Raw genomic sequence first — 14,249 nt, forward strand, 5'->3', positions numbered from 1 at the left:
AAATTGAATTATTATATTGCTACTTCGGACTCCTGGTTTGAAACTTCTGTTTAAAAAAGATAGTCTTCTCAACTACAAGTTCACTCCTATTTTGTTAGGGAATTCTTTGGCGATCAATTTCTTATTTCCTTGTAGTTTTATGTGACTGTGCTTATACCAGGGCCAGACAAATTGCTCCCATTGACTTCAAAGGAAGCTGGTCAAATATGTATACAGTGACGTCCCCCATGTGGTGGTTGCTGGCAGCCATAATTTTATAGCAGCGGCTGTATGAATGGGAGGAGGGGATTTGAAGCTCTGTATCACAAATGCTGAAGCTCCAACTTTTATAAAGGTAATAATAATTTGTTAATAAAACCGTGCAAACACATTGCTGGCGGTCCTTATCAGGGGGCACTCTGCTGGCATTGTTTATTAGGGGCACTCTGCTCTAATTTTGGGAGAATTCTCAATGAAAAACGCCGCAAATTGCAATCATTGTGTTTAAATGATTATCATTTGTGTCATATAGTGAACATGCCCCAATCTAATATTTCAATAATAATGCAGTAGATCGGACCCTGAGATCAGACCATTTCCGTGCTGGCTCCAAACGTTATTTTTTTTTCCTCATTCTCAGAACAAAAAATCTATACACTATACACATATATATTTGATCACGGCAAAACTAACTTGGATGAGTAGCAAATTGGAGGTGTTCTTAAAGTCCATCTGTTAAAGCAAGTACTTTAGCGCTCATTACAAAGTCTAAAGTGTAAAGAATTCATCAGCCATCATGGTAATAAATCCACACCCATTTTATAGATTTTTTTTTTTTTTTCACCAGACAGAACACAAGGATATGATCAGAAATGTGATGTAAAAGGGAGTCTGTCAAGTAATTTTTGCCTACCAAACGAGTATCGGTGTTTAACCCCTTATTGCTCTGCGCAGTACTATTACGTCGAGCTGAGCGCATCACTTGCACTCAACTCAGTAATAGTAGAACCCCACCCCCACCCCGACATACGTAAGAGCTGTGATAACTGCAGTCTCGGACAGCATTTTTCACAGCTCATTCCCTAGGGACTGATCGCGTTGGTCCCCGCCGATTAACCCCTTAGATGTCGCGGTCAATAGCGACTTTGCCATGTAAGGGGCATTAAAAGGGGTTAGAGCACCATTGGCGCCACCACGACGCGATCGCGGTGTGCCGATGGTTGCTTTGGCAGCCGGAGGCCTAACAGCCTCCGGATCTGCCATCTACAAAATCCTATTCATATGTCTAGTTACACTAGTGGGACTAAAAAAGAAGTAAAAAAAAAAAATGTACAAAAATAAAAAAAAAATGTCAATAATTAAAAATCACCTTTTTTCCCTTAAGTCCTTTATTAGTAAAAAAATTAAAATAAACTATACATAATTGGATTTGCCGCGTCCGTAACGGCTGAACTATAAAAGCATTATGTCATTTATCCCGCACGGTGAATGCCAAAAAAATGACAGACCATACCAGAATCGCCATTTTTCTTTGGTCATTTCACCTCCCAAAAATTTTTATAAAAAGGGATTTAAAAGTCGCATGTACCCCAAAATTGTACCAATAAAAACTGCATTTTCTCCTATTACATTTTTCATTTTCACTGCCTAATTCTAGTAAAATCTTTGAACACCTGTCGGATTAAAGTGCTCAGTACACCCCTAAATAAATGCCCTGATAGCCACTTCTCAGGGGTTTGTACTGTACTGGTACCTCAGGGGCTCTGCAAATTCGACATGGCATCCAAAAACCAATCTAGCAAAATCTGCATGCCAAATAGCAATTCTGCCATTCTGAGTCCTGCCGTGCATCCAAAGAACAGTTTATGACCACATGTGGGGTGTTGCCGTACTCAAGAGAAATTGCTTTACAAATGTTGGGGTGCTTGTTCTCTTTCATCCCTTGTGAAAATGAGAAGATTCTCCATTTTAGTGGAATTTTATTTATATTTTGCAAAAAAACTGTGGGATCTAAATTCACACTATACTTCTAGTTAGGTTCCTTGAGGGGTGTAGGTTTTCTAATGGGGTCTGACCCTTAAGGCCCAAACTAGACTACGTCATTAAGGGTTTAATAGGCCTTTTAAAACCATGCACCCACCTACCTTTTTGTTTTGCTTGCTATCACCCTCTTTCCAGAGAAAATCCACATTTTTCGATATGTAAATTAGGTTGCAAGTGCCACTTGGCAAACTGAAGCGCGGCAAGCACTCCTGCTCTCTGCAGTTAATCCTCCCTGACTCCGCTTCATGCTCATTACTGTTTCCTATGTCGGTTTTCATCCACCTACTTAGTGCCGATAGAGGAAATTGCTCCTCCTAGCCCTTATTCTCCTGCTATGAGTTTGCTGTGTTGGCTTTTCTGGGTGTACTGATGACGTCATGGCGCATGCACTGTGGCCCCATAAGGCCCCGGACATAATGTGAGTGGCGCAAGCGCAGGACTTCTGTGAAGGGAACGGTAACGTCATCATTTGGCAACGTCAGTCATGTCAATGCCATGTTTTCCTCCTAATGATGCCTGGCGTCTTTCTATGATTTTTTTTTTTTTTTTTTTTAAAAGGCACTCTTTTCTGTCTGTTCATGTGCTGCCAGCCACATCATACCTGTACACTTGGGGTGCCCAATTTTTGGGTAATTCAGGATGAACGTCCGAGTTGGGATTATTTTTAGCATGTTCTGGAATGCTGGATTAATGGAATTTTACTTTACAACAAGAAGTTTATATTACGGAATGTTGTTTTTTTTGGTCGTTTTCCTCTTGAATAAGCAGTCACAAAGTCCTGCTTTGTAAATATATCCATGGCTATAAACGTGTGTTATCTCTGGGAACCTGTTCTACTTGTAACCAGAGCTGATCCCACAATAGGAGAAGTCATTCATTCATCCTGGTATAATGACCCTCGTACAAAGCACAACTGTCCGGCGTTCACAGACCTCGCAATACTAAAACAATGTTAAGAATTTTTTATACCATTATACCCTATAACATGTATTTATTTAATCCTATATGACTTGTGTTCGCTCAAATCAGAAAGCATAATAAGGTTTTTCATTTTTGAACATAACAGCTCATCTATGAACAACACCACCATTTTAGTAAAATAGAACTACTGTAAATAAACTTTTATCGTTTTTATATATGTAGACAAGATCAGGTAAAGCAAAATTTTAAATATTGAAATTTGAGTTTTTACTTTCATGAAATCCCTACAGTTTACTTGTGGTTACTATTTGTCATTTTGGTCTGTAGCCATGGCACAGTTACCCATGGAGTGGCCACATTATGGCATTTTGAGGATTTGTCCCTTGTCCGCCTGTTTCTTATTAATGATACTGCACACTGTGTGGCTATATTAGTGAAGAACAGCTGGTTATGTTTGTATACCGCATGAATTTCCAGTTGTCCATACTGTATGTGCTTGTATAACAAGTGTAGATTATCATGTAATGACTTACTGGACTTTATGTAGGTAACGGAATGACTTCTGACATGAGACTACGTTACATTTCATCTATAAAGATGTTACTAATGACAGCTCAAAGTACATTATTTAATAGAGAAATGAAGTCCCCTGTCTAAGGTTGTACATTGTGCAGAGAGAGGGCTGAAGTAGTTCTCTCAACTGCTGACTCCTAGACAAGGCTTCAGTTACATGCATCTTATTGGTGTAATTCAGCTGCTGATGTTACAGATTGTGCTGTGACTTCCTGCTGGAGAAGGGAGAGAGAGAGCTGTCTGCTGTAGAGACAAGACTAAGGCCTCCTTCACTGGCAATATAAAGTGAATCAAAGAGCGCTTCTAAAAATGCCAGCTTTATTAAAATGTAACATGCGGGTTTTTTTTGTGCCGTGTTTGGTGGTAGTTTTCATTTAGTGTAATTTTGTACATGCTTTTTTTTTTTTTTAGCGCTTTTGAAGTACTATAGTGAAGCCTGTTGTAAAAGTGCCTAAAAAAGCCATACCCCACTGCATTTGGAAAAACGCAGCTGACTACAAAATTCCCTCAAGAACACCACAAACCACAACTAACTTGTAGGTAGTGGACACTATTTTAAATCTGACGTGTTACTTTGTGGTAATAAATTTGGAATGCTTTTACCTATACAAGCGATTCTGATATTGTTTTCTTGTGATATATTGTACTTTGTTAGTGAAAATATTTGGTTGATAAATTCAATACTTGTGAAAAACACCAAAATTTGGAGAAATTTTGCAAAAATTTGCATTTTCCAAAATGTAATTGTATTTGCTTGTAAAACAGATAGTACTAGCATTTGCTTGTAAAACAGATAGTACTAGCACACAAAATAGTTACTAGTTCATATTTCCCATATGTCTACTTGGTTTGCATTGTTTTTTGAACTTCCTTTTATTTTTCTAGGATGTTACAAGGCTTAGAACTTTATCAATTTCTCCCATTTTCAAGAAAATTTCAAAAGGCTGTTTTTTTAGGGACCTGTTCAGTTCTGAAGTGGTTTTGAGTGCCTTATATATTAGAAACCCCCATAAATCACCCCATTTTAAAAACTGCACCCCTCAAAGTATTCAAAACCGCATTAGAAAAGTTTCTTACATTTTTTTTAAGCGCTTCACAGGAAATAAAGCAAAGTAGAGGGGAAATTTACAAATTTCATTTTTTTTTGCCTAAATTCATTTAAAACACAAAGGGTTTTACCAGAAAAACGCAACTGAATAATTATTGCCCAGATTCTGCAGTTTTTATAAATATCCCACATGTGACTCTAGTGTGATAATGGACTGAAGCACCGGCCTCCGAAGCAAAGGAGCACCTAGTGTATTTTGTGGCCTCCTATTTTTTTTTTAGAATATATTTTAGGAACCATGTCAGGTTTGATGAGGTCTTGTGGTGCCAAAACAGTGGAAACCACCTAAAAGTGACCCTATTATGTAAACTACACCCCTCAAGAAATTTATCTAGGGGTATAGTTAGCATTTTGACCCCACCGGTTTTTGCTAGATTTATTGGAATTAGTCTCTGAAAACGGAAATCTACTTTTTTTTTCTGAAAAACTGCCTTTTTTTTTTTTCATTTTTACAAGAAATAAAGAATAAAAAGCACCCAAAAATTTGTACAGCATCTTTTCCCGATTACGGCAATACCCCATATGTGGTAATAAACTGTTGTTTGGACTCACGGCAGGGCTCAGAAGGGAAGGAGCGCCATTTGGATTTTGGAGCGCAAATTATGGAATGGTCGTGTTTGCAATGCCCTGGAGGAACCAAAACAGTGGAAACCCCGAAAAGTGACCCCATTTTGAAAACTACACCCCTCAATGAATTTAGCATTTTGACCCCACGTTTTTTTTTTGCAGAATTTAGTGGAATTAGGCCGTGAAAATGAATATCAGCATTTTTGTACAATTAAATGTTGAATTTTTTCGTTTTCACAAGGGATAAAGGAGAAAATGCCGCCCAACATTCATAAAGCAATTTCTCCCAAGTACGTCAATACCCCATATGTGGTAATAAATGTTATTTTTTTTATTAGAAATTAATTTCATTTCAGGACTGATCCTTTTTTTGCTTTTTCATTTTTGTTTTTCACTCCCAGCCTTCCAAGAGCTATAACTTTTTTATTTTTCCGTCCATTGAGTGGTGTGAGGCCTTATTTTTTTGTTGGAGGAGTTGTAGTTTCTGTTGACACCATTTAAAGTACCATATAATGTACTGGGAAACCGATAATAAAATTCTTTGTGGGCTGAAACTGAAAAAACTGATTCCTCCCTTGTTTTTGGGATTTCGTTTTTATGGCTTTCACCGTGCAGTAAAAAAAACATCTTAACTGTATTCTGCGGCTCACTACGATTACAATGATACCAAATTCATATAGGTTTTTTCTATTTTGCTACTTTTACAAAGCGAAAATGATTTGTTAAAAAAAAGAATTGTTTTGTATCACCACATTCTGAGAGCCATAACTTTTTATTGTTTTATCGACTGAGCGGTTTGAGGGCTTATTTTCGGCGGGACAAGGTGTAGTTTTTATTGGTACGATTTTTTTGGTACATTTAATTTTTTGATCTCTTTTCATTAATTTTTTTTGAGAACAAAGGTGACCAAAAAACAGTAATTTTAGAGTTTTACAGTCTTTATTACTTACGGCGTCCACTGTGCACTATACACTACTTTTTACTCTATTCTGCGGGTCGGGAAGATTACGGCGATACCATATGTATATCGTTTTTTTTATGTTTTGCAGCGTTTGCACAATAAAATCACTTTTTTTTATAAAATAATAAATTTCTTGTGTCACCATATTCTGAGAGCCATAACTTTTTTTCTTTTTCAGTCAAAATAGCTGTGTAAGGGCTTCTTTTTTTGCGGGACGGGTTGTAGTTTTTATTAGTACTATTTCGGGGTTAATGCGACTTTTTGATCACTTTTTATTCTATATTTTGGGAGGGGTGGTGACCAAAATATAGCGATTCTGGCATTGTTTTTTATAAAAAAAAAAATCGGTGTTTACCGTGCGGGAAAAATAAAATGAATTGTATAATTTGTGTCGTTACGAACGCGGTGATACCAAAATGTGTACTTTTTTTTTTTTTTTTTACTTTTTTCCCCCTCTAATAAAAGCATCATTTTTTTTTTTTTTAACTTATAACTTTTTTTATTTTTACACTTTTATAAAACATTTTTTTTTTTTTTTACTTGTCACACTTTTTGTTTTTTTGATCTGCAGCACTGATCGCTGCTAGAATACATTACACTACCTACGTTTGGTCTATGTTTGTCATGGTTTATGTTGGGATACTGTTTTTTGAAAGCACTGAAAAGCGTAGTCTGTCACACTGTTCTGTACTAGCGTTGATCTCAATGGACGACGTATGCAAACGTAATGCTATACGTTTGCATCCGTTTACATACATTAAATCGTTGCTTTTTTTTTCTTTTTTAGTTTTTTTTTCTATTAGTGTTCACTTAAAAAAAAAAAGTATAATTTTTTTTAGATCAAAAACAGACAAACGTATGAGTATATGCTAAACGTACACGCTATAAAAAAACAGACGTAAACAGAAAATGGTACACGTTTTATATACGTTTTTTATATTAAAAAATACATATACGGCCAGCGGAAAGCACAAATGCGATGTGAATGGGGCCTTAAAGACTGTGACAGAGCAGACTTATCACATTATCATTAAAAGGCTGGTCTTTTTTTTAATTATTTTTTTTTAGCTAGGATAGCAACACTGTACACAGACAATACAGGAAGGGCGTATGTATCTCAAATATGACCATCCCAGGGAAGTTTTTTAAAATAAATGTAAATGGCTACAACATTTTAAAAAAGAACAAACACATTATTTCTGTTTGAACAGATAAATTTGAATGATGAAACTAAAACGAAATACAATAGACATATTTTCTTTTAAAGGTCTGGGACCTGATCCAAATTTTGAAAGTGAAATGAATGGGAAATCTATTGTCATATGTAAATGTTTTAATGAAAACAAATGATCTATGTAATCCACCCTACAGGTATAGATACTTTTACGGTGGCTCTACAGTGTTTTTAGAAAAAAGCTATATTTTTCCTGGTGTTTTTTTGCTGCCATAATTACTACGGCCAGATGTTCGCTTAAAGTCCACGAGAGAAATATTAAACGCATTACAGTGTTTTTTCCACCTCTTAAAAAAACTGTATGTGACAATGTGTGTTATACTTTTTACATGTACGTCAGGTGATTATCATGTACCTCTCATAGAGGGGCTTTGTCTGTGTCAAGAAAGAAACTCGCACTCTATGGCCCTATTCACATTTTTGCCCTACGTCCAGGTTGTATGTCAGGAAAGCCCCTGATGTAGACCCTAAACGTGTCCATAAGTTTCCGTCAGACTGGTATACATCTGTGTATATACCTTGTACGCTATCGCATACAACTGGATCCCGTAAAAAGTGTAATCCTATGTGTGACGTATGCCACTGTATAGCATACGTCACAGGCATCCATTAAACGTAGATGTGATGAGCTTTTTAATAGTTAATCATGACATATATGATAAACGGACACCATAATAGTCTAAGGGTGACGGATGACACTGTTAGGCATCCGTCACAGCCTATGTTTAACGTATATATCAGGAGCTTTCCTCGATGTATACGCTAAAACTAGTCCAAAAAACGTGATGTGAACAGGGCCTAATTAGGAAACTATTAAGGGTCATGGAAAAGGGACTGTCGACAATGTGAATTAATGTTCTCCTGACATGTCTGTTTTAGTAATTACTTGGATTCCTCATGAAATAACAATGCTGGAACATATTTTCTTAGAACTCTGGTTTGTGCCATTCCTCTGTTATTCCTCCTGGAAATGTATGCGTAAATTTACAACTGGTAGTTACCATTCCCTTGTGAGTATGTGCGTCTCTACACTGTCTGATGCTGTCTGCACTGAATTGCTTTATTTTATTAAACTATATTTTTTACACAGTGTGTATGAGATTTGTTCAAATCTCATCCACTCTGCTACTACTGTATTACGCTGTGGATCTTCCTCAATGAAATATGTAGCTGAAAGTCTGCAGTGTTTACGCTTCGTGTGAACATACCCTTACTGGTACCATTTGTTACACCAGAACTTTTATACTCTTTAATACATTAAAGTTACATGGGTTGAAAAAAGACACGGGTCCATCAAGTTCAACCTTTGACATTCCTCTGCTGTGTTGTCTAATCTGTCATACTACTGGTGAATTGTGGACATCGCTGCATAAATACTAATACTGTACTCGTGCTAGTGACCATTGGTAATAATGGAGAGCGTTTTGGTTACCTAAGGTCCTGTTCACATCAGCGTTCGGGTTCCGCTCAACCTTTCCGTCAAAGGAACCGATCAACGGAAAGCCGAACGAAAACTATAGCTTCCGTTCGCATTACCATTCATTTCAATGGCAATGCTTCCGTTTTCAGTATTTTCCGTTCCGCAAAGTTTACATTTTTTTCACGGAAACCATAGTGCTGTCGACTGCGCTATTGTTTCCTCAAAGAAAACCAGAACGGAAACATGCTGAAACGGAAGCACTACCATTAAAATCAAACGGAAGTGATCGTTTCCATTCGGCTTTCGGTTCATTGGTTCCTCTGTCGGAGAGGTTGAACGGAACCGATAAACGGAAGCCGAACGCTGATGTGAACAGGCCCTTAGTTCATATGGCTGTGCAGAGAATGCGTTGCAGCAAGTGTTAAATATAACAAATGCCAGGTTTTGTTCTTGGCGTGCCCTCTATGCATGTCTGGATTTTTCTCTGTGTTAGGTGATCTCATGTTAGAACCGAGGCTGAAAACGTGTGGAGAGGATTGCGTACTTGAGATGAATTTACACATCAACATGGAAGGAATGCATTGCCCTGCCCTGGCTGCACTCCCTGTTTTGGCTTTGTCCCCAGCTCACTCAGGAGAATTGAAAATCATTTGTGATACCGGCAAGGGTATAAATTATGACCTTGAAATAGAGGACAAATTAAAATGCAAATACGCACCTAATCCTGCAGTAAAAAAAACATGAATTGGGGCAGGTTTTCTGCAGCCTGCTAGTTTGTGTAATTGCTGCGGAAATTTTCAGCAGCAAATCTGTTAGGTGTGGACACTGCCTTAGAAAGGGGCCACATAATTGGCTTTTATTTATTTAAAGCATATATAAACTTTCACAAAACATAGAACATCCATAAGCCCGTCGCCTAATGAGGAGCACCGAAACAGCCGAAGGAGCAGAGCACTTAGGTGAGCGTTTCTGCACCTTCGTTTCAGTGACGGTGGGAGTCTCAGCACCTGGACCCCCAACGATCTAAACTTCTGCTATGTGTCCTTGACATATTAAAAGTTTTGTGAAAGTAGTTACTCTTTAAGTATTTCTCCTGAAAAATCATCAAAAGCAGCTGAAATACTCCAATAGCTGATGCTCCAAATATCAGTTGTGTCATATACTTCTTTTTGCCTGTGGAAGTGTCAATGTATTTCCGCCTTTCCGTTAGACTGGGTTCTCAGGCTGCGGACAAATACGTGTTAGGCGGCAATTTTCATAAAATGACAGCAAAATAATGAATTGTTCTTTATGACCTACCCAGATAGGAGGGTAAAAAAATATTTTTATATTTATTTTTAAAACATGTTTTTATTATGACGTTTCCAATTTTATAACATCAGAACATAGAAATTTAAAAAAGTCATCATTGTGTAAGAATTTATATTTTAAATGGTTAATGGCTTGGTGTTTTAACTTTCCTTTATAATGGAAGCCATAATGCTGTGCTGTATCTGCCATATAACTGATCTTAAAGGTGACAGATAAACCCCCACTTTCTTATATTGGGGTCCATTGAGGTTCCACTGTGACTAAACCCTCGATGGAATGTGAGAAAATAACACTAAAATATATCACTTTTTTTGCATTTACCTTTTAAGCTAAAAAAAAGTAGTGAAGTATAACTGAAAGCTATATACAGTTAAATCCCTTTAGGTAATGGGAACCGATGCTGGATTATCAAATATTCTGGATTATTGGACGGTCATAGAAAAATCTATAAAATTTACGAAAAGAAAAGCCCAAAATAAAATGTCTACTTTTTTTTTTTAATCAGATGAGTTTCCTTATTAGTTCTCTCTACTCAGTCTTCTGCTCATGGTCTTGGATTATTAGATGGTTAATTAAAAGAATTTCACTGTACTTCTCTGTCTTGGAGCCCTCCCAGTTTTGGATAATGAAAATTCCATCAAAATTTGCCTCAAAGGGTTTTTTTTTTTAATAAAGAAGGCACTTTATCTGTGTTTGAAAATAAATTGTCTGTTTACTTCTGTAATTTGTTATTTTTGTCTGTAAAACTCTTTTCATGTGTCAATCTTTGCTAACAGCCTGCAGAAGTAAGAGACAACAAATTTATTAAGAGGCACACACTTCTTAATAAATTTGTTGCGTCTTTGGCTATCCTTGCGCCACAGAGTGAAATGTACGCCAGCTACAGGCAAAAAAATTATAGAAATATGTTGGCCGCGGGTGATCCCTCCTCTTCTATTAAGCCCCACTCACTTTTTGTAAAGCCACGTTAACGGTGGAAAAGGTAAAAAGTCGCAAATTATAGCGCAAATATGGTGTGCTCCGTAATTTGTGACTTCTTGATGTCCGAAAACGGTCTAAAGCTCTTCGTAAGTTCTTGCTATAGACAAATCAAAGGTTTACCTTTCATATAAGAAATTGATATTATTGCTGTGTTGGTGCATATATTGAAGCATTGGTTCTAGGGTGGAATACCTCTGGAATATGGCATCTGATGGAGCATGGCACAAATTAATTTCTAATTTATACAGAATTGAATAGCAAAAAAACTTCCTATGTCGCTGCGTGATATTTGAAGCAGTCGGAGGTACAGTTGGGCCCCATACACCACAAAAAAGCTTGTGTAAATACCAAGCCAAGCAATGTCTGCTGGTCCGTAGCGTCTAAGTGATAATTGGAATTGTTTAGTGCACGTTTTATTAAAAGTTTATTTTTGTTTTACAGAAAAACCCGGACTACCTGCGGCTGTGGTTGGACAGTTTTGTTTCTAGTTATGAACAATTCCTAGATGTTGACTTTGATGAGTTACCAACCAGGTAAAACCCAAAAAATGTATCAACAGTATATAATGATCTGAAAGGGGGTTCATTGTTTTATTTATTTTTATATTTTTTTTTTGTGGTTTTTTTTTTCGTTTTTCAAAACTAGCAATGCTGTCCAAGTGAGCTCATTGTAGGCTGATTCTAAGCTATTTTATATATACATATCTTGCCGTTGAAATAGCTGCTCTCTGTCGTTTTTATCTGATGATGGTGTCTCATTATTTGTTTTGGAAATCTACTTTCAGAAAATGACCTACTGTTTAGATTCTATTTTTATGTAAAACATATTTTTGAAATATTTTTGGTTTTTTTCCCCCTATCACTCTGGTGTTTTCTAACTGTGTTAGAAGGCTAATGGATGATTAGAAAACACTTGAAAACCCTTGTGCAATTATGTTAGCACCGCTGTAAACAGTTTTGCTGTTTAGAGGAGCTATAAAACTGACCTTCCTTTGAGCTAGTTGAGAATCTGGAGCATTACATTTGTGTGTTTGATTAAACTCTCAAAATGGCTAGAAAAAGAGAGCTTTCATGTGAAACTCGACAGTCTATTCTTGTTCTTACAAATGAAGGCTATTCCATGCGAGAAATTGCCAAGAAACTGAAGATTTCCTACAACGGTGTGTACTACTCCCTTCAGAGGACAGCACACACAGGCTCTAACCAGAGTAGAAAGAGAAGTGGGAGGCCCCGCTGCACAACTGAGCAGCAACACAAGTACATTAGAGTCTCTAGTTTGAGAAATAGACGCCTCACAGGTCCTCAACTGGCAGCTTCATTAAATAGTACCCGCAAAACGCGAGTGTCAACGTCTACAGTAAAGAGGCGACTCCGGGATGCTGGCCTTCAGGGCAGAGTGGCAAAGAAAAAGCCATATCTGAGACTGGCTAATAAAAGGAAAAGATTAATATGGGCAAAAGCACATAGACATTGGACAGCGGAAGATTGGAAAAAAGTGTTATGGACAGACGAATCGAAGTTTGAGGTGTTTGGATCACACAGAAGAACATTTGTGAGACGCAGAACAACTGAAAAGATGCTGGAAGAGTGCCTGACGCCATCTGTCAAGCATGGTGGAGGTAATGTGATGGTCTGGGGTTCCTTTGGTGCTGGTAAAGTGGGAGATTTGTACAAGGTAAAAGGGAGTTTGAATAAGGAAGGCTATCACTCCATTTTGCAACGCCATACCCTGTGGACAGCGCTTGATTGGAGCCAATTTCATCCTACAACAGGACAATGACCCAAAGCACACCTCCAAATTATGCAATAACTATTTAGGGAAGAAGCAGGCAGCTGGTATTCTATCCGTAATGGAGTGGCCAGCGCAGTCACCAGATCTCAACCCCATAGAGCTGTTGTGGGAGCAGCTTGACCGTATGGTACGCAAGAAGTGCCCATCAAGCCAATCCAACTTGTGGGAGGAGCTTCTGGAAGCATGGGGTGAAATTTCTCCCGATTACCTCAGCAAATTAACAGCTAGAATGCCAAAGGTCTGCAATGCTGTAATTGCTGCAAATGGAGCATTCTTTGACGAAAGCAAAGTTTGAAGGAGAAAATTATTATTTCAAATAAAAATCATTATTTCTAACCTTGTCAATGTCTTGACTATATTTTCTAGTCATTTTGCAACTCATTTGATAAATATAAGTGTGAGTTTTCATGGAAAACACAAAATTGTCTGGGTGACCCCAAACTTTTGAACGGTAGTATATATATATATATATATATATATATATATATATATATATATATATATATATATATATTATATATGTAGCGGAAAACTGCTGCAATGTAAGAATGCTTTAAAAAATAGAAGTGTTAATTGTAGTTTGTTGATTGATTAAAAAAAATGCTAAGTGAATGGACAGAAGAGAAATCTAAATCAAATCAATATTTGGTGTGGCCACCCTTTGCCTTAAAAACAGCATCAATTCTTCTAGGTATACTTGCACTCTGTTTTTGAAGGAACTTGGCAGGGAGGTTGTTCCAAACATCTTGGAGAACTAACCGCAGATCTTCCTTGAATGTAGGCTTCCTAAAATCCTTCTGTCTCTTCATGTAATCCCAGACAGACTCGATGATATTGAGATCAAGGCTGTGTGGGAGCCATATAATCACTTGAGGTGATCGATAGCAGCTGGATCCTGCATGTCAGAGACATGCAGGACCCGCTGTTGCCAAAGCCATCAGTCCCACTGACCTGGCAAATACAGGTTTTAGTGCACTATACAACTTTTATGTATCCATGATACATAGAAGCAGTATCTGAAAAAGTAAACATTTTTAATCAAAATAAATTACAAAGTTGCACAACACACTGAATACACTGATTTGGTAAAAATAAAAAAAGACTTCAAAGGTTTACATAGCCTTTAACCCCTTAATGACCGCCGATTAGCCTTTTCACGGCGGTCATTAATGGGCTTTATTCTACAGTGCCGCTATTCCACGGCGCTGCATTAGAATAAAGTAAACAGAGCAGGGAGCCGTGAAATCTCCCTGCTCTCAGCTGCCAGAGGCAGCTGAGGGCTGGGGGCGTCCCTGCTCTGCCGGGTGATATCGATATTAGTATTGATCTCACCCGTTTAACCCCTCAGATTCGGTGCACA

General features: G+C 37.5%; 1 protein-coding gene across 3 annotated transcripts in view; it reads left to right on the forward strand.

Annotated features, from left to right (window-relative positions):
- NBEAL1 (neurobeachin like 1) overlaps window positions 1-14,249 on the forward strand; it is a 147,779-nt gene that overhangs the window by 41,834 nt on the left and 91,696 nt on the right. For all 3 annotated transcript variants that reach the window (XM_075829793.1, XM_075829791.1, XM_075829792.1), the window contains exon 3: window positions 11,540-11,631. In XM_075829793.1, coding sequence (XP_075685908.1) covers window positions 11,540-11,631 — 92 coding nt within the window. The remainder of the gene's footprint in view (window positions 1-11,539; window positions 11,632-14,249) is intronic.

This window comes from Rhinoderma darwinii, chromosome 6, assembly GCF_050947455.1.
Source record: "Rhinoderma darwinii isolate aRhiDar2 chromosome 6, aRhiDar2.hap1, whole genome shotgun sequence".
Lineage (NCBI taxonomy): Eukaryota > Metazoa > Chordata > Amphibia > Anura > Rhinodermatidae > Rhinoderma > Rhinoderma darwinii.